Source organism: Rhinoderma darwinii, chromosome 2, assembly GCF_050947455.1.
Source record: "Rhinoderma darwinii isolate aRhiDar2 chromosome 2, aRhiDar2.hap1, whole genome shotgun sequence".
Lineage (NCBI taxonomy): Eukaryota > Metazoa > Chordata > Amphibia > Anura > Rhinodermatidae > Rhinoderma > Rhinoderma darwinii.
In genome coordinates, this window is record NC_134688.1 from 472,765,615 (window position 1) to 472,788,489 (window position 22,875).

Here is a 22,875-nt window from a genome sequence, read left to right on the forward strand (position 1 = left end):
CTACTATAATACTTCCCCTATATAAAAGAATATAACTACTATAATACTGCCCCCTATATACAAGAATATAACTACTATGATACTGGCCCCTATATACAAGAATATAACTACTATAATACTGCCCCTATATACAAGAATATAACTACTATAATACTGCCCCTATATACAAGAATATAACTACTATAATACTTCCCCTATATACAAGAATATAACTACTATAATACTGCCCCTATATACAAGAATATAACTACTATAATACTTCCCCTATATACAAGAATATAACTACTATAATACTGCCTCCTATATACAAGAATATAACTACTATAATACTGCCCCCTATATACAAGAATATAACTACTATAAGGGCATGGCCCCACGTGGCGTATTTCTTCCGCAACTGTCCGCATCAATGCCGCACAGAATCTGCGTTGCAGATTCTGTTGCGGATCTGCCTAAAATGTGCATTAAATTGATGCCGACTAGCCGCTGCGTATTGAGGTGAAAGTACTTCCCTTCTCTCTATCAGTGCAGGATAGAGAGAAGGGACAGCACTTTCCCTAGTGAAAGTAAAAGAATTTCATACTTACCGGCCGTTGTCTTGGTGACGCGTCCCTCTTTCGGCATCCAGCCCGACCTCCCTGGATGACGCAGCCGTCCATGTGACCGCTGCAGCCTGTGATTGGCCTGTGATTGGCTGCAGCCTGTGATTGGCCTGTGATTGGCTGCAACCGTCACTTGGACTGAAACGTCATCCTGGGAAGCCGGACTGGAGGAAGAAGCAGGGAGTTCTCGGTAAGTTGGAACTTCTATTTTTTTACAGGTTGCTGTATATTGTGATCGGAAGTCACTGTCCAGGGTGCAGAAACAGTTACTGCCGATCTTTCAGCACCCTGGACAGCGACTATTTACTGACGTCGCCTAGCAACTCTCCCATAATTATGGGTGCACACACATAGTCACCCGTAATTACGGGAGCCCCATTGACTTCCTCAGTCTGGCTGTAGACCTAGAAATACATAGGTCCAGCCAGAATGAAGAAATGTCATGTTAGTAAAACCAATACGCTCCACAGCACACATAACATGTACATGACATCTGCGGACTTCATTGCGGAATTTTGACTCTCCATTGAAGTCAATGGAGAAATTCCGCAATGAGTCCACAACCAGTCCGCCACACGTCCGCCACATCCATTGTATGCTGCGGACAACAAATTCCGCACCGCAGCCTATGCTCCGCAGCGGAATTGTCCGCAACGTGTAAACGAACCCAACCACAAAGCTGTGGAAGGCAATGGAGAAACGGGTATGCTCCGGATTTCCCCTGTGGACTGTCCGCAGCGGAATTCCAGAGCAATTCCGCCACGTCTGGTTTCCACAGAGCAGATTTGCTGCAGATTTTACATGCGTTTTTTAAGCCAAAACTGGGAATGGAACCTAAACAGAAGAGATATATACAGAAAGGCCTTATAGATTTGCTCTCCTGGATCCAGTTATGGTTTTGGCTTACAATGCAGGCCAAATCTGCACTGTGGGAACTCAGCCTAATACTACCCCCTATATCCGTATATTCTGTATACGGCATGTGAAATGATGTTTTAGGGTGGACGTACGCTTTAAGGTGATTAGTCGGTCAGTCAAGCACAGCCGTGGCCCCCAGCAGCCAGAGATCCATTATTAGGGGGGTCTTAGTTTCTACATGACGGACAAGTTGCAGCAAAACTAGACCTTGAGCATGAATGCAAACTCCTCCTGGCTCCTCCTGCGTGCGCCTCCATACATTTCCATTAGCAACTCCTAGAATGTCAGTGCATGCTGGGTATTGTAGTAGGGGGCTCTCTGCTTTCATGGAAATGAAAATTAATCATTGTACAATTAAAATATTCTGCAACTTTCTCATATACTTTGTTTTATTTTCTCATCTATTTAAAAAAATCTGCTTGCAGTCAGTGAAAAGACACATTCTTGCTTATATCAGACCCTGTCTTGCTAGTGGCTGCGAGTTTATTACATTGAATCAAGTGAAGACAATCCCCTATGAAATAAGAACATCTGGATACAATTGTAACAATTATTAAGTCTGTATGGGACTTCAGCCTCTGCATGTATTTTTTTTAACTGACAGCAAGCAGAGGTGTTGAATATAGTATGAAACGGAAGCAAAAAAGTAATTTAGAAAGTTGCTGAACTGTTCATTCTGCAATGATAAAATGTAAAGATAATATAGTGGATTGACCTGCAGTCCCATGTAACACACTGTGAACTCACCATGAGTGGTGTTAAACTTGGCTCTGCTACATCTATATTTAAATTAAATGTATTTATACACCGACCAGAAAACGATGTAGTGTTGGTTGTAATTTATTTCTAATAATTTTCTGTAGTTATCAGATCACTGTGTGCAGGGGTTGCTGGGATTAGACCCGGTGCAGGATTCATTCGCCCCCCTTGTATTCCGGTCAGGTCACGGTCTTATCACACACAGGGGATTTCAAGTCATTTTCTGCTGTGTATTTTTCCTTTTCTGCACTAACAAGAAAATTCCCGTCTTAATATAGTTTCCTTCCGCTCATACACTCAAGTATTAAATTGCTGCTTCAGTGACCACTTCAGAGATATTGCCCGGACTGGCGCCGTTATAAGCTTCATTTAAATGCTAATTCAGGGGCCTTCAAACAGTTAATTAAACGTGATTGTCGCTTCCCTTCTGTACTAAGACACAGGGTACAAATGTGCCACTCTGCCCGCAAACCTGTTGTGAGACAAGATACTAATGTGCCACTCTCATATGACCACTGGTACATACAAGATTCAAGAGTGCCACTCTGACTATGGCCCCTGGTAAAGACAAAATACAAATGTGCCAATCTGCCCGTGAACCCAGTAGAGACAAATTATTAATGTGCCGCTCTGCCCACATCCGCTGAGGAGACATGATACTAATGTGCCACTTTACCCGCAAACCTAGTAGAGACAAAACACTTACGTGCCATTCTAGCCACGACCCCTGATAGATACAAAATACTAATGTGGCACTCTGCCCACAACCCCTGGTAGAGACAAGAATCTAATGTGCCACTCTATCTATGACCTATGGTACATAGAAGATACTAAAGTGCCACTCTGCCCACAACCACTGGTAGAGACAAAATAATAAAGTGCCACACTGCCCATGACTCTTTGTAGAAACAAGATACTTAAGTGGCACCCTGCCCATGACCCCTGGTAGATATAAGATACTAATCTGCCACTCTCACAATGACCCCTGGAATATACAGAATACTAATGTGCCACCTTGCCCGTGATCCCTGGCAGATACAACATACTAAAGTGCCACCCTGCCCACAACCCCTGGTAGATATAAGATTATAGTCTGCCACTCTGCCAATGACCCCTGGAATATACAATATACTAATGTGCAACCTTGCCCATGACCCCTGGTAGATACAAGATACTAAAGTGCCACCCAGCCCACAACCCCTGGTAGATACAAGATACTAAAGTGCCACCCTGCCCACAACCCCTGGTAGATATAAGATACTAGTCTGCCACTCTGCCCATGACCCCTGGAATATACAAGATACTAATGTGCCACCCAGCCCATGACCCCTGGTAGATACAAGATACTAAAGTGCCACCCTGCCCACAACCCCTGGTAGATACAAGATACTAAAGTGCCACCCTGCCCTGTACCACATTCTTCAGACTCTTATTTATAACATTGTGTTTTTATTGATTTCAGAGGAAACTGATGTAAGGACTGAGAAGAGATTTTGTGGTGGCAGGGACTCCGCTGTCCATGGTGCTGAATGTTTCGGATCTGGGATTATAGCGCAGGATCAGTGTGTGCAGGTTGTTCCAGCAGTGACTCTATATAGTAATTGTACCACCCAGCAGCTCTGTCCCGTCGCTTCTTTACCGTGTTTGTTGTTTGCGCCGGACTCAATTGTTTTTAGTTAATTTTCTCTGCATGCAACGTAAAAAAATCAACATTCTGTTTCTGCATGGAAACCATCAGTATGCTGCTGCTGACTGATCTTTTATGGGGAATATTTATTAAGACTGCCATTTTATACGCTAATATTAATAAACAGTTCTCTGGAGTATGTACGACCATGAGCGGGCCCAGTGCACATAAAATAAAAATACTCATCTCACCGCTCCACCGAGCAGCGTCAGGGCCTTATATGCGACGCAGAACTCAGCATCCAAAGTGTTGCGTTACATACAACATCTTGACACTGTCCGGCATCAGAACTTTGCTCTATGTTGAATTTCTGCTCCATGATGCGGAGGATGGAGCACGGATTTCATTTTCTCTATACCGTGTGAGGAGCCTCCTCCTGTGCTCATTGATGCCTACTGCTGGGTAATGTATTGTGTAATAGTGGGGGAAGGGGAAGTGACAACTGATCTGACCACATTTCTGGCTGAGATTTTCTCCAGTCGAAAACAGTACATAATCATTTCAGTAATTTCCGGGTGCACGTTTCAAAACACCTCTACCGCAAATAGGTGAAAAAATATTATCCACAACCCAAGAGAGGGCTCCAGGATGGGGAACCAGGGAGGAGAAGGATGGGGAGCCAAGGAGAAGACGGATGGGGAGCCAGGGAGGAGAAGGATGGGGAGCCAGGGAGGAGAAGGATGGGGAGCCAGGGAGAAGGATGGGGAGCCAGGGAAGAGAAGGGTGGGGAGCAAGGGAAGAGAAGGATGGGGACTCAGGGTGGAGAAGGATGGGGAGCCAGGACGGAGAAGGATAGGGAGCCAGGGAGAAGAATTATGGGGAGCCAGGGAGAAAGATGGGGAGTCAGGGAGGAGAAGGATGGGAAGCCATGGAGGAGAAGGATGGGAAGCCATAGAGAAGAAAAATGGGCAGCCAGGGAGGAGAAGGATGTGGAGCCAGGGAGGAGAAGGATGGGGTACCAGGGAGGAGAAAGATGGGGAGTCAGGGCGGAGAAGGATGTGGAGCCAGGGAGGAGAAGGGTGGGGTGCCAGGGAGGAAAAAGATGGGGTGCCAGGGAGGAGAAGGATGGGGTGTAAGAGGCTGGGGAGCCAGGAAGAATAAGTGGGGAAGGCAGAATTGGCTGAGGGAATCTGAGAAGGCCCTACATAAATATGATGGGGCGGATTTACTAAGACTGGCATTTATACGCTCCACTGTAGTAAGATGTGACAGATTTATTCAGAGTTGCACACCTCTTAATGAATCTGTTGCATCTTCCCACTGGCTGGGGAGCAAGGAATGAGAAGGATGGGGAGCCAGGGAGGAGAAGGATGGGGAGCCAGGGGGGAGAAGGATGGGGAGCAACGAAGGAGAACGTGGGGAGCTAGGGCAGAGAAGATGGGGAGCCAGGGAGAAGAAGGATGGTGAGCCAGGGTGGAGCAGAATAGGGAGCCTGGGCAGAGAAAGATGGGGAACCAGGGAGAAGGATGGGGAGCCAGAGAGGAGAAGGATGGGGAGCCAGAGAGGAGAAGGATGGGGAGCCAGGGAGGAGAAGGATGGGGAGCCAGAGAGGAGAAGGATGGGGAGACAGAGAGGAGAAGGATGGGGAGCCAGAGAGGAGAAGGATGGGGAGCCAGAGAGGAGAAGGATGGGGAGCCAGGGAGAAGGATGGGGAGCCAGGGAAGAGAAGGGTGCGGAGTCAGGGAAGAGAAGGATAGGGAGCCAGGGCGGAGAAGGATGGGGAGCCAGGGAGGAGAATGATGGAGAGCCAGGCAGTAGAAGGATGGGGAGCCAGGGAGGAGAAGGATGGGGAGCCCGGGCAGAGAAGGATGGGGAGCCCGGGCGGAGAAGGATGGGGAGCCATCGAGAAGGATAGGGAGCCATCGAGGAGAAGGATGGGGGAGCCAGGGAGGAGAAGGATGGGGAGTCAGGGCGGAGAAGGATGGGGAGCCAGGGAGAAGAAGGATGGGGAGCCAGGGAGGAGAAGGATGGGGAGCCAGAGAGGAAAAGCATGGGGAGCCAGGGAGAAGGATGGGGAGTCAGGGAAGAGAAGGGTGGGGAGCCAGGGAAGAGAAGGATGGGGAGCCAGGGCGGAGAAGGATGGGGAGCCAGGGCGGAGAAGGATGGGGAGCCAGGAAGAAGAAGGATGAGGAGCCAGGGAGGAGAAGGATGGGGAGTCAGGGTGGAGAAGGATAGGGAGCTAGGGAGGAGAAGGATGGGGAGCCAGGAAGGAGAAGGATGGAGAGCCAGGAAGGAGAAGGATGGAGAGCCAGGAAGGAGAAGGATGGAGAGCCAGGAAGGCAAAGGACGGGGACCTACGAAGCAGAAGGATGGGGAGCCAGAGAGGAAAAGCATGAGGAGCCAGGGAGAAGGATGGGGAGCCAGGGTAGAGAAGGGTGAGGAGCCAGGGAAGAGAAGGGTGGGGAGCCAGGGCGGAGAAGGATGGGGAGCCAGGGCGGAGAAGGATAGGGAGCCAGGGCGGAGAAGGATGGCGAGCCAGGAAGAAGAAGGATGGGGAGTCAGGGAAGAGAAGGATGGGGAGTCAGGGTGGAGAAGGATGGGGACACAGGGAGGAAAAGGATGGGGAGTCAGGCCGGAGAAGGATGGGGAACCAAGAAGGAGAGGGATGGGGAGCCAGGGAGGAGAATGATGGAGAGCCAGGAAGAAGAAGGATGGGAGCCAAGAAGGAGAAGGATGGGGAGCCCGGGAGGTGAAGAATGGGGAGCCAGGGAGGTGAAGAATGGGGAGCCAGCGAAGAGAAGAATAGGGAGTCAGGGCGGAGAAGGATGGGGAGCCAGGGAGGAGAAGGATGAAGTGCCAGTGAGGAGAAGGATGGGGAGACAGAAAGGAGAAAGATGTGGAGCCAAGGAGGAGAAGGATGGGGAGCCAGGGAGGAGAAGGATGGGGAGCCAGGGAGAAGAAGAATGGGGAGCCAGGGAGGAGAAGGATGGGGAGCCAGGGAGGAGAAGGAAAAGGAGCCAGAGAGGAGAAGGATGGGGAGCCAGGGAGGAGAAGGTTAGGGTGCCAGGGCGGAGAAGGATGTGGAGCCGGGGAGGAGAAGGAGGGGGAGCCACGAAGATGAAGAATGGGGAGCCAGGGAGGAGAAGGATGGGGAGTCATGGCAGAAAGGATGGGGAGTCAGGGCGGAGAAGGATGGAGAGCTAGGAAAGAGAAGGATGGAGAGCGAGGAAGGAGACAGATGGGGAGCTAGGGAGGAGAATTATGGGGAGACGGAGAAAAATGGGAAGCCAGGGAGGAGAAGGATGGGAAGGCATCGAGGAGAAGGATGTGGAGCCAGGGAGGAGAAGGATTGCGAGTAAAAGGCTGGGGAGCCAGGAGGAAAAAGTGGGGAAGGTAGAATTGGCTGAGGGAATCTGAGAAGGCCCTACACAAATATGATGGGGCGGATTTACTAAGACTGGCGTTTATAAGCTACCTTCTATAATGGGCAGAGCACCCTGTATCCTGTGCAGAACACCTTCTATAATGGGCAGAGCACCCTGTATCCTGTGTAGAACCCCTTCTATAATGAGCATAACAATCTGTATCCTGTGCAGAACACCTTCTATAATGAGCAGAGCACCCTCTATCCTGTGTAGAACACCTTCTATAATTGGCAGAGCACCCTGTATCCTGTGCAGAACACCTTCTATAATGGGCAGAGCACCCTGTATCCTGTGCAGAACACCTTCTATAATGGGTAGAGCACCCTGTATCCTGTGCACAACACCTTCTATAATGAGCAAAGCACCCTGTATCATGTGCAGAACTCCTTTTATAATGAGCAGAGCACCCTGTATCCTGTGCAGAACACCTTCTATAATGAGCAGAGCACCCTCTATCCTGTGCAGAACACCTTCCATAATGAGCAGAGCACCCTGTATACTGTGCAGAACACCTTCTATAATGGGCAGAGCACCCTGTATCCTGTGCAGAACACCTTCTATAATGGGTAGAGCACCCTGTATCCTGTGCACAACACCTTCTATAATGAGCAAAGCACCCTGTATCATGTGCAGAACTCCTTTTATAATGAGCAGAGCACCCTGTATCCTGTGCAGAACACCTTCTATAATGAGCAGAGCACCCTCTATCCTGTGCAGAACACCTTCTATAATGAGCAGAGCACCCTCTATCCTGTGCAGAACACCTTCCATAATGAGCAGAGCACCCTGTATACTGTGCAGAACACCTTCTATAATTGGCAGAGCACCCTGTATCCTGTGCAGAACACCTTCTATAATGGGCAGAGCACCCTGTATCACGTGCAGAACACCATCTATAATGAGCAAAGCACCCTGTATCACGTGCAGAACACCTTCTATAATGGGCAGAGCACCCTGTATCCTGTGCAGAACACCTTCTATAATGAGCAAAGCACCCTGTATCACGTGCAGAACACCTTCTATAATGGGCAGAGCACCCTGTATCCTGTGCAGAACACCTTCTATAATGGGTAGAGCACCCTGTATCCTGTGCAGAACACCTTCTATAATGAGCAAAGCACCCTGTATCATCTGCAGAACTCCTTTTATAATGAGCAGAGCACCCTGTATCCTGTGCAGATCACCTTCTACAATGGGCATGGCACCCTGTATCCTGTGCAGAACACCTTCTATAATGAGAAGAACACCTTCTATAATGGGCAGAGCACCCTGTATCCTGTGCAGAACACATTCTATAATGGGCAGAGCACCCTGTATCATGTGCAGAACACCTTCTATAATGGGCAGAGCACCCTGTATCCTGTGCAGAACACCTTCTATAATGGGCAGAGCACCCTGTATCCTGTGCAGAACTCCTTCTATAATGGGCAGTGCACCCTGTATCCTGTGCAGAACACCTTCTATAATGAGAAGAACACCTTCTATAATGGGCAGAGCACCCTGTATCCTGTGCAGAACACATTCTATAATGGGCAGAACACCCTGTATCATGTGCAGAACACCTTCTATAATGGGCAGAGCACCCTGTATCCTGTGCAGAACACCTTCTATAATGGGCAGAGCACCCTGTATCCTGTGCAGAACTCCTTCTATAATGGGCAGTGCACCCTGTATCCTGTGCAGAACACCTTCTATAATGGGCAGAGCACCCTGTATCCTGTGCAGAACACCTTCTATAATGGGCAGAGCACCCTGTATCATGTGCAGAACTCCTTCTATAATGGGCAGAGCACCCTGCATTCTATGCGGAGCACAGTGATGCAGATTTACTATTTGAAATGCAGTTTTTGTGGATGTGCTCGACATGAGGTTGTGGCTTTGCAGGAAAGACTGCGTATCTTGAAATGTGCCAATAGTTGGCGCAAAAAAAAATAAATAGTGTAAACTAAGTCAACTAATAGGTGGAATAAAGAAGGGAAAAGTGTCTAGCTAAATGTGCCAAATATATCATACGGCATGCGCGACTGTGATAAATTTGGCGCATTTACTGACTGCTTTGTCTAAATTTCCGCTGTCTCAAAGGTGTTTTACAAGATTAGAGAAAGGTTGTGCTTTTTTGGTCTTCAAAAACAGCACCACTCTGGTATACTGGCTGTATCTGGTATTGCAGATCAAGTGAATGGGGCTGAGCTGCAGTACCAAACTTAACCAATGGATAAGAGTGGCGCTGTTTCTGGAAAAAGGTAAAATATGCAGACTTTAGTAACCTCATACAACCACTTCAACTTACACAGTACTAGTAAATCTGCCCCATTACTGCCCATGACATCCTGCGTTGTGTAGAAAGCACCCATAGAGTAGGCAGAGCACCCTGTATAATGTGCACACCCTCCTAAATACTGTGCACACCCCCAGTCACAAACCCACAAGAACCGCAGAGTCCCGGTGACCTGAACGTTGCCGTTTCCAGGACCCTGTGCACGTCCCGCTGCCGCATCCCTCAGCTGGGAGCTGCAGTTATTACATCTCTCCAGCAGAGGGCGCCAGAACTCACGGCAAAAAAAAAAATCCAGACTGAGCCCCGGCCGTCCGGGCAGGCGGGGGTGGCGGCGTCCCCGGGTTGCTCGGAGACGGCTCTGTCAATGGAGAGAGAGGGGAAGAGGGAGGGAACACGTGTCGAGCGGACACTCCGGAGACAGCAGTGCCCAGCACAGGGCCGGAGTGCCGGCTGCTGCCTTCTGTGTCCCCTGTCCATGCCCAGCTGCAGCCCTGCAAGGATCAGCCCGAAACCTTCCCTTACCGGGGGCCCCCTCAGGACTGGAGCTACAATCTGCACCCCTGCTGCCTGTCATACTACCAAGGGTTAATCTTGTGCATGCCCAGCTGCAGACCTGCAAGGGTTAATCCTCATCCCGGTGGAGCCTGGGTTCCCCATCACAGGAGCAGTGCCCCCTCTGCACCCCTGACCTTTTTGTGCATGCTCAGCTGATTCCCTGCAAGGGTTAATCTTGATCACTCCTTGATTAGGGGCCCCCCAGCCCAGGGCCACATCCAGCCCCTGCCCCTGATCTGTCCCGCAGTCTCTTGCATTGCGCTTCCCCTGGCAGTGATCTCATCCCTTGGCACCCTCAGCACATGAGCTCAGCCCGGGTGCCCTGCAGCGGGTGATCGGGTGTAGTGTGGACCCCGCAGTGCCCCCCAGCTCCAGGTGGGTCTTTTGCGCATCCTCCCTGGAGTTGGTGCAGGATCCTCCTTGCTCCGGGATTCCAGGGATCCAGTGGATCACAGTCCATGCTCTGCCCCGCTGGCACACCTCAGGAGGGCACCTCACCCATGCGCTGTGGATTGTGCTGCTGACTGCTGGATTTAGGAGTGTTGGAGTTTTTCAGGGACCCCCCTCCGGGCACAGGTGCCCCCTGCAGGATGAGGAGGAGGTCGGGATCTTGGGGGATCTGGTTGGTCCTGGGCGCAGTGACAGCTCTGAGAGGTAAGTGCTGCCGGGATAGACTGGGTGCAGATGGCAGGAGCTGCTGCCCATTGTCTGCTGCCTAGTACTGTACCCAGACATGTGTCTGCCTGGTATACAGGGGGTCTGTGAGGGGCACAGCTCATACACTGTATACTGTGGGGTGCTGATTATTGGGGTGCTACATGAGGTGGATGGTATGTAGAGGGGGCATTATAGGAAAGGTGCCCCCAACACTGCAGCGCTGAGAACTGGGCAACTTATCACATGTATTGTATACCAGCCTGTGGTGCGATGTGCAATATCTGGAGATCTGCGGATCCTTCTTTGTGTCTTACATATTGTTAGTGTTGATGTTTCATGTATACATGGAGAGATAGATAGATAGATAGATAGATAGATAGATAGATAGATAGATAGATAGATAGATAGATAGATAGATAGATAGATAGATAGATAGATATGAGATAGATAGATAGATAGATAGATAGATAGATAGATAGATATGAGATAGATAGATAGATAGATAGATAGATAGATAGATAGATATGAGATAGATAGATATGAGATAGATAGATATGAGATAGATAGATATGAGATAGATAGATAGATAGATAGATAGATAGATAGATAGATAGATAGATAGATAGATAGATATGAGATAGATAGATATGAGATAGATAGATAGATAGATAGATAGATAGATAGATAGATAGATAGATATGAGATAGATAGATAGATAGATAGATAGATAGATAGATAGATAGATAGATAGATAGATAGATAGATATGAGATAGATAGATAGATAGATAGATAGATAGATAGATAGATATGAGATAGATAGATAGATAGATATGAGATAGATAGATAGATAGATAGATATGAGATAGATAGATAGATAGATAGATAGATAGATAGATAGATAGATAGATAGATAGATAGATAGATAGATAGATAGAGAGATAGATATGAGATAGATATGAGATAGATAGATAGATAGATATGAGATAGATAGATAGATAGATAGATAGATAGATAGATAGATAGATAGATAGATAGATAGATAGATAGATAGATAGATATGAGATAGATAGATAGATAGATATGAGATAGATAGATAGATAGATATGAGATAGATAGATAGATAGATATGAGATAGATAGATAGATAGATAGATAGATAGATAGATAGATAGATAGATAGATAGATAGATAGATATGAGATAGATAGATAGATAGATAGATATGAGATAGATATGAGATAGATAGATAGATAGATATGAGATAGATAGATAGATAGATAGATAGATAGATAGATATTAGATAGATAGATAGATAGATAGATAGATAGATAGATAGATAGATAGATAGATAGATAGATAGATAGATATGAGATAGATAGATAGATAGATAGATAGATAGATAGATAGATAGATAGATAGATAGATAGATAGATAGATATGAGATAGATAGATAGATAGATAGATAGATAGATAGATAGATAGATAGATAGATAGATAGATAGATAGATAGATATGAGATAGATAGATATGAGATAGATAGATAGATAGATAGATAGATAGATAGATAGATAGATAGATATGAGATAGATAGATAGATAGATATGAGATAGATAGATAGATAGATAGATAGATAGATAGATAGATAGATAGATAGATAGATAGATAGATATGAGATAGATAGATAGATAGATAGATAGATAGATATGAGATAGATATGAGATAGATAGATAGATAGATAGATAGATAGATAGATAGATATGAGATAGATAGATAGATAGATAGATAGATAGATAGATAGATAGATATGAGATAGATAGATAGATAGATAGATAGATAGATAGATAGATAGATAGATAGATAGATAGATAGATAGATAGATATGAGATAGATAGATAGATAGATAGATAGATAGATAGATAGATAGATAGATAGATAGATAGATAGATAGATAGATAGATAGATATGAGATAGATATGAGATAGATAGATAGATATGAGATAGATAGATAGATAGATAGATAGATAGATAGATAGATTGATAGATAGATAGATGATAGATACTTTTTATTGGTTACAATGTAGATCAGATTTATAACATTTCTCAGACTTTCTCTCAAATTGTGGATATTTTACGTTCCTGAAGGAATTTTGAGGCAGATTTTGACCTTCCTTCACTCTCTTTGCCGCGTTTTTCTGTGCGGTCTCTCCGTGTTGTTGCCGTGAATATCATGTCCGCCGCCGCCGTCTCCTCCTTTACACAACTTTGAAGACAACTGCTAGAACAGCAACTTCCTAATATGTGACTATTATCTGAGCCCCCCATTCGCACGCTTTATACTATTTTATGACAAGCTATAGGGGACTGATGGATATTGGGGGGGGGGGTGTAGAGATCCCCCCAATGTAAAGTCCCGCGGCTCCCCCTGTGATTGCTGTTAGTTATTTGGTCACATGGAACATGCTGAATATTTTGTCTTATATTTCCATTGTTTGTTTTTTTTTGCCATTTACTTATCTGTTTTCGTCTGGGCAGAGTAGGAAATCAAATTGCTGGAAACTAGATAGATAGATAGATAGATAGATAGATAGATAGATAGATAGATAGATAGATAGATAGATAGATAGATAGATAGATAGATAGATAGATAGATAGATATGAGATAGATAGATAGATATGAGATAGATAGATAGATAGATAGATAGATAGATAGATAGATAGATAGATAGATAGATAGATAGATAGATAGATAGATAGATAGATAGATATGAGATAGATAGATAGATAGATAGATAGATAGATAGATAGATATGAGATATGAGATAGATAGATAGATAGATAGATAGATAGATAGATAGATAGATAGATAGATAGATAGATAGATAGATAGATAGATAGATAGATAGATAGATAGATAGATATGAGATAGATAGATAGATAGATAGATAGATAGATAGATAGATCGATAGATAGATAGATAGATAGATAGATAGATAGATAGATAGATATGAGTTGACGTCGGGTCGGACACTTTCATCTGATACTTTTTTCCAAAGTTCTTGCATTTCAGAGATAACTTTTCTGTCTGTATCTCAACGGAGGTGGCGCTGTTCTAATGATTTCTATGGAATATATATGTTGTCAGCAATGTGGTGAACCCCGGTATTGCATGTGTGAAAAAAATTTATGGAATCAAGAATTTTTTGAGACATTGGTAACATATTAGTACTTTTAGGGTTTTTGGGATAATGGCACATGCAAAACAATGACACACTGACACTTGGGGTACAGGATAAGGACACTGACACTTGGAGTACAGGATAATGACACTGACACTTGGAGTACAGGATACTGACACTTGGGGTACAGGATAATGATACACTGGCACTTGGGGTACAGGATAATGACACTGACACTTGGAGTACAGGATACTGACACTTGGGGTACAGGATAATGATACACTGACACTTGGGGTACAGGATAATGACACTGACACTTGGGGTACAGGATAATGGTACACTGACACTTGGGGTACAGGATAATGGTACACTGACACTTGGGGTACAGAATAATGGTACACTGACACTTGGGGTACAGGATAATGATACACTGACACTTGGGGTACAGGATAATGACACTGACACTTGGGCTACAGGATAATGATACACTGACACTTGGGGTACAGGATAATGACACTGACACTTGGGGTACAGGATAATGACACTGATACTTGGGGTACAGGATAATGACACACTGACACTTGGGGTACAGGATAATGACACTGACACTTTGGGTACAGGATAATAATACACTGACACTTGGGGTACAGGATAATGACACACTGACACTTGGGGTACAGGATAATGACACTGATACTTGGGGTACAGGATAATGACACACTGACACTTGGGGTACAGGATAATGACACTGACACTTTGGGTACAGGATAATAATACACTGACACTTGGGGTACAGGATAATGATATATAGTTACACATTAGTTCAGTACTTATCATGCACATTCCCCTCCCCCGCATTATCACCTGCCGGTTCCGGGGATATGTCACATGGTTGTATTTCCCTCCACAATCTGTGGTACTTTCCATGATTTACTCGGCAGGGAGCCCTCAGGGTGCACTTTCCTCCCGCCCGGGCCACGCTGCTTCTCTTAATTGGTTTGGTAATTTAGGAGCGTGCTCAGTAATGACTTATGTGGTTAAGGACCATTTAAGACAGTGACACCTACTCGATAAGAGCTGCAACCTGCTCAGCTCGATGGTGATGAGACAAGCCGGGATCTTACTCAGCACAACCGCCACCGGGGCTGGAGGCAAAGGGTTAAGGTCCCCGGCTTCATTAGCCAGAGTGGAATAAAGTTGTGGCCAGGGGAGCGGAGAGTGTGCTAATGGCTTCTACCGCAGAGCATCGCACCTCATGGTGAGGGCCGCACTCCACCCGCCACCCAGGAGCAAAGTAGAAGTCTCATCTATGGGAATAGTGGCCATAGCAGCGTCATCTCGTATATAAGCGAATCCGTCTCTAATAATAAATCCATATATATCAATTATACATCATCATTGCTGCACTTTATTTTGAAGTCTTCATTTCTGTAGGATGAAATTATATTGTGTGTTTTTAGGTGCCTATAAACGAACCTACTGTTTCCATATGAGAACAGTCAAAAAAATTGTGAAAAATGTTTTTCACATTTTTGTTCGGGTCATTACTTTTAATATATAACCAAGTTTGTATTTGTTAATAAATGTCATGGTGAATCTAAGAAATGGCGCACGCATCGTATCCAACTTGGAGATGGGATATTGCAGGGAAGGCCAAAATACTGCCCAATCCTCTTCTTCAAATGGTGCTACCTAAGACGACGGCCTCCCCTTGCCTCATGAATGGTGTAGCCCTAAATGTGAGTTTAGCTTTATTTTTTTATTTTTTTTATTTCACTTATTTTTTTGTTCTTTTTATGTTGTTTTAATAATTTTTGTAATTTTTTATTCAGATTTTTTAGTTTTTATTATTGACGAAGTGGTAATTTGCTATAACGGAAGATTTGATACACTATATATGCCCTAACATCAGGCGTTATGATCTTGCCTAGGACCAGGGCTGTCTGATCATGGAGGGAACCCTGATTGATGACATCACTGGGGTTCCCTCTCTTTATGATGCATGTCATGGTCTGTTCTGTGTAACTAACAAAACATCAGGGATACGAGGCTTCTCTTATCTGAGGAAAGTTCTAATCAAGGACCATGAAGCTGTTCTGCAAAGTGAAAAATGTAAATATCTCCCACCTCAGCGAGTCTTATGTCTATCTTTAGGGTGCCCACTTTCTTACTCTATAGGGACATTATATTCTCAGTCTATAGGGACATTATATGTGCAGTCTATGGGGACATTATATGTTGGCTCTATGGGGACATTATATGCTTAGTCTATGGGGACATTATATGCTAAGTCTATGGGGACTTTATATGTGCAGTCTATGGGGACATTATATGTTGGATCTATGGGGACATTATATGTGCAGTCTATGGGGACATTATATGTTGGATCTATGGGGACATTATATGCTCAGTCTATAGGGACATTATATGTGCAGTCAATAGGGACATTATATGTGCAGTCTATGGAAACATTAAATGCTCGATCTATGGGGACATTATACGCTAAGTCTATAGGGACATTATATGTGCAGTCTATGGGGACATTATATGTTCAGTCTATAGGAACATTATATGTGCAGTCTATGGGGACATTATATGTTCAGTCTATAGGAACATTATATGTGCAGTCTATGGGAACATTAAATGTTCGATCTCTGGGGACATTATATGCTCAGTCTATAGGGACATTATATGTGCAGCTTATGGGAACATTATATGCTCAATCTATAGGGACATTATATGTGCAGTCTATGGGAACATTATATGCTCAGTCTATGGGGACATTATATGTGCAGTCTATGGGGACATTATATGGTCAATCTATAGGGACATTATATGTGCAGTCTATGGGGACATCATATGCTCAATCTATAGGGACATCTATGTTATTATGGATATTCTAGTGATTCCCGTACGATTACCATACACTCATATAATGGACTCACAGGCTTGTGGTGGATATAGCACCACTAACAATGCGTCTCTTTATTGCAGGGCTGGGGAGTACCGGGGGTCAGAGCGCTGCCATTTTCCCACAGCCGGCTGACAGATTATTAGACGTTACCTAATTAAGCAGCCACTTACACCACGTCCTGGGAGAGCCATAGCTTCTTCACGTTCCGTGGCCGCTCCCTCATTTTACAAGGAGCCTCTAAGTTTCAGGAAAGCGTCTTAATCTCCGCTCATTAGCACAATCCTATTATTTTGCCTTTGGACGTCCTTTATTAGTTTCCCCGTAATAAGCAGCACCGGTTCTCTCTGCCGCAGCGACCTTTACATCCCGCAGCCCGCGGCGCACTCTCATTCCTGCTATGTCAGGTATTTCTTAACAGGTTTTCTTTTTACCGTCTTCATTTCGTCTTGTCCACTTGTAGAGTACGTCCTGCTGAACTCTACCTCTGTCTGGGACCGAGAAGTCTCTTAAGATCCGGGAAAGCTGGGTGACAACAAGTATAGCCACCATGGCAGCTCACACGTAGACTAGTTTTCCCAGACCCCTGAATGGAAATTAGTTATACAGAATCTCTCTCTACCAACCCCCCTATGCTCTTTGCCCAGTCAATGACCTACAACCCCCATCCTCCCTTATTACATCCTCTCAGTCCTATCTGCAGGACTTCTCCCGTGCTGCACCTTTACTGTGGAACTCACTGCCCCGAACCCTCAGACTTGCTCTAACATTTCCAGAGTTAAACTTAGACTTGAAAACTCTTTTCTTCAACGAGACCTACGTCACTTAACCATAGTCCATGGCCCATACACAACCCGACCTGGTCACAAATATCTCCACTCCACCCTGTCCTCATCTAGCTACCCACAATGCACCACTCTGCAATTGGTATACTGGCTGGGTGATGGGTTCCTGCAGCTGGTTCCCTTAGATTAGTAGCTAGTCCAGCGATCAGCTGATGCTGCAGGATCGGCTTCTGTAACCCTGTAAGTCTGGACATACCTTTCCTCTGCAGCGGCCTCTACAGGGGAAATGTAGTATTTCATGCTGGTCATTTAAATGAAATACATGGAATTTCTGGGTCCCGAGTAGGAACTCCAATCTCTCACGTCCATATAGGACATATAGATAGGGGCTGTCTTTTTGAGACAACCTTTTTTAAGAATTTGCTTAGCTTACACTATGTTGTTCATTTGTTTATATGGCAGAAAAAAAATTGGGGTCCGGAACCTGAAATAACACCAATTCTGATGGATAGACTATAGAGGAACTTGTGTTAGGTGGTAATATTGGTGGCTGGGCTCGTCCTGCTTATGTCTGGCACAGTATTCTAATTCTCCTCTGTAATAATACTCTACATAACTCATTGTATGAACGGAGCACTTACATATCTATGTAATATATAGTGTCAGAGCTCAGGAAACAGGAAAGTCACAGGCATCTGCGGAGAAAATAACGAAAATAATTGAGGTAGTGATACTTTAGAATCTATACATCATAATAGAAAATAATCTCACAGGTATCAAGTACTGTCCCAATATCACAAGTACCGGTATGTATGTAATATAAAAGGGCAACTCCAATCACAACGAATAATCACATCAATGGTGTAGTAATAATAAGTTATATAGTAAATACATTTCAATAAATAGTTTTTTATCTGAATGCACCTCCCATCATGGCTCAGAATGTTTGTCCGAAACGCGTAAGCAAAAACTGTGTTCCTTGGTAATGCCGTGGTTGTTTTAAATGTTAAAATAAAGAAGCAAAGATTTTATTACATCACCGTGGATTTGTATCGCTGGAATTTCTCCCTCCAATACTTTAATATTGCCCCCTATGTGCAAGAATATAACTACTATAATACTGCTCTCTATATACAAGAATATAACTACTATAATACTGCTCTCTATATACAAGAATATAACTACTATAATACTGCCCCCTATATACAAGAATATAACTACTATAATACTGCCCCTATATACAAGAATATAACTACTATAATACTGCTCTCTATATACAAGAATATAACTACTATAATACTGCTCTCTATATACAAGAATATAACTACTATAATACTGCCCCCTATATACAAGAATATAACTACTATAATACTGCTCTCTATATACAAGAATATAACTACTATAATACTGCCCCCCATATACAAGAATATAACTTCTATAATACTGCCCCCTATGTACAAGAATATAACTACTATAATACTGTCCTCTATATACAAGAATATAACTACTATAATACTGCCGCTATATACAAGAATATAACTACTATAATACTGCCCCTATATACAAGAATATAACTACTATAATACTGCCCCCTATATACAAGAATATAACTACTATAATACTGCCCCTATATACAAGAATATAACTACTATAATACTGCCTCCTATATACAAGAATATAACTACTATAATACTGCCCCCTATATACAAGAATATAACTACTATAATACTGCCCCCTATATACAAGAATATAACTACTATAATACTGCCACTATATACAAGAATATAACTACTATAATACTGCCACTATATACAAGAATATAACTACTATAATACTGCCCCTATATACAAGAATATAACTACTATAATACTGCTCCTATATACAGGAATATATCTACTATAATACTGCCCCCTATATACAAGAATATAACTACTATAATACTGCCTCCTATATACAAGAATATAACTTCTATAATACTGCTCCTATATACAAGAATATCACTACTATAATACTGCTCCCTATATACAAGAATATAACTACTATAATACTGCTCCCTATATACAAGAATATAACTACTATAATACTGCCACTATATACAAGAATATAACTACTATAATACTGCTCCCTATATACAAGAATATAACTACTATAATACTGCCCCCTATATACAAGAATATAACTTCTATAATACTGCCTCCTATATACACACGAATATAACTTCTATAATACTGCCCCTATATACAAGAATATAACTACTATAATACTGCCCCTATATACAAGAATATAACTACTATAATACTGCCTCCTATATACAAGAATATAACTACTATAATACTGCCTCCTATATACACACGAATATAACTTCTATAATACTGCCCCTATATACAAGAATATAACTACTATAATACTGCCCCTATATACAAGAATATAACTACTATAATACTGCCCATATATACAAGAATATAACTACTATAATACTGTTTCTATATACAAGAATATAACTACTATAATACTGCCCCCTATATACAAGAATATAACTACTATAATACTGCTCCTATATACAAGAATATAACTACTATAATACTGCCCCCTATATACAAGAATATAACTACTATAATACTGCTCCTATATACAAGAATATAACTACTATAATACTGCCCCTATATACAAGAATATAACTACTATAATACTGCCCCTATATACAAGAATATAACTACTATAATACTGCTCCTATATACAAGAATATAACTACTATAATACTGCTACATACCAGAATATAACTACTATAATACTGCTACATACAAGAATATAACTACTATAATACTGCTACATACAAGAATATAACTACTATAATACTGCTCCCTATATACAAGAATATAACTACTATAATACTGCTCCTATATACAAGAATATAACTACTATAATACTGCTACATACAAGAATATAACTACTATAATACTGCTACATACAAGAATATAACTACTATAATACTGCTCCCTATATACAAGAATATAACTACTGTAATACTGCCCCTATATACAAGAATATAACTACTATAATACTGATCCTGTATATAAGAATATAACTACTTTAATACTGCCCCCTATGAATAAGAATATAACTACTATAATACTGCCCCCTATATGCAAGAATATAACTACTATAATACTGCCCCTATATACAAGAATATAACTACTATAATACTGCTCCTATATACAAGAATATAACTACTATAGCACTGCCTCCTATATACAAGAATATAACTACTATAATACTGCCCCTATATACAAGAATATAACTACTATAATACTGATCCTGTATATAAGAATATAACTACTTTAATACTGCCCCCTATGAATAAGAATATAACTACTATAATACTGCCCCCTATATGCAAGAATATAACTACTATAATACTGCCCCTATATACAAGAATATAACTACTATAATACTGCTCCTATATACAAGAATATAACTACTATAATACTGCCTCCTATATACAAGAATATAACTACTATAATACTACTCCTATATACAAGAATATATCTACTATAATACTGCCCCCTATATACAAGAATATAACTACTATAATACTGCCCCTATATACAAGAATATAACTACTATAATACTGCCCCTATATACAAGAATATAACTACTATAATACTGCCCCTATATACAAGAATATAACTACTATAATACTGCCCCCTATATACAAGAATATAACTACTATAATACTGCTCCCTATATACAAGAAAATAACTACTATAATACTGCCTCCTATATACAAGAATATAACTACTATAATACTGCTCCTATATATAAGTATATAATTACTATAATACTGCCCCTATATACAAGAATATAACTATTATAATACTGCTCCTATATACAAGAATATAACTACTATAATAATGCTCCTATATACAAGAATATAACTACTATTATACTGCCCCTATATACAAGAATATAACTACTATAATACTGCTCCTGTATACAAGAATATAACTACTATAATACTGCCCCCTATATACAAGAATACAACTACTATAATACTGCCCCTATATACAAGAATATAACTACTATAATACTGCCCCCTATATACAAGAATATAACTACTATAAGGGCATGACCACACGTGGCGGATTTCCTCCGCAACTGTCCGCATCAATGCCGCACAGAATCTGCGTTGCAGATTCTGCTGCGGATCTGCACAAAATGTGCAGTACATTGATGCGGACTAGCTGCTGCGGACTGCGGGAAAAGTGCTTCCCTTCTCCCTATCAGTGCAGGATAGAGAGAAGGGACAGCACTTTCCCTAGTGAAAGTAAACGATTTTCATACTTACCGGCCGTTGTCTTGGTGACGCGTCCCTCTTTCGGCATCCAGCCCGACCTCCCTGGATGACGCGCCAGTCCATGTGACCGCTGCAGCCTGTGCTTGGCCTGTGATTGGCTGCAGCCGTCACTTAGACTGAAACGTCATCCTGGGAGGCCGGACTGGAGACAGACGCAGGGAGTTCTCGGTAAGTATGAACTTATATATTTTTTTACAGATACATGTATATTGAGATCGGTAGTCACTGTCCCGGGTGCAGAAACAGTTACTGCCGATCGCTTAACTCTTTCAGCACCCTGGACAGTGACTATTTACAGACGTCTCCTAGCAACGCTCCCGTCATTACGGGAGCCCCATTGACTTCCTCAGTCTGGCTGTAGACCTAGAAATACATAGGTCCAGCCAGAATTAAGAAATGTCATGGTAGTAAAACCAATACGCTCCGCAGCACACATAAGATCTGCGGACTTCATTGCGGAATTTTGACTCTCCATTGAAGTCAATGGAGAAATTCCGCCATGAGTCCGCCACTGCTCCGCAACAGACAGAGCATGCTGCGGACACCAAATTCCGCTCCGCAGCCTATGCTCCGCAGCGGAATTTTACGCCTCGTCTAAACGAACACTGCTAAATTAAAGTGTAAGTCAATGGACAAACGGCTCCGCTGCGGATTAACGCTGCGGAGTGTCCGCAGCGGAATGTAAGTGAAATTCCGCCACGTGTGAACCCAGCCTAATACTGCCCCCTATATACAAGAATATAACTACTATAATACTGCCCCCTATATACAAGAATATAACTACTATAATACTGCCTCCTATATACAAGAATATAACTACTATAATACT

General features: G+C 42.8%; 1 protein-coding gene and 1 long non-coding RNA gene across 2 annotated transcripts in view; one reads left to right on the top strand and one right to left on the bottom strand.

Moving 5' to 3' along the window:
• Nucleotides 1–9,986: 9,986 nt before the first annotated feature.
• IGSF11 (immunoglobulin superfamily member 11) overlaps nucleotides 9,987–22,875 on the top strand; it is a 282,892-nt gene continuing 270,003 nt past the window's right edge. The window contains exon 1 of the mRNA XM_075854680.1: nucleotides 9,987–10,818. Within this exon, the coding sequence (XP_075710795.1) occupies nucleotides 10,755–10,818 (64 nt within the window). The 5' untranslated portion in view covers nucleotides 9,987–10,754. The remainder of the gene's footprint in view (nucleotides 10,819–22,875) is intronic.
• Nucleotides 16,952–22,875, bottom strand: part of LOC142741661 (uncharacterized) — a 107,856-nt gene continuing 101,932 nt past the window's right edge. Inside the window, exon 3 of the long non-coding RNA XR_012881225.1 lies at nucleotides 16,952–18,387. This is a non-coding gene — a long non-coding RNA (uncharacterized LOC142741661). The remainder of the gene's footprint in view (nucleotides 18,388–22,875) is intronic.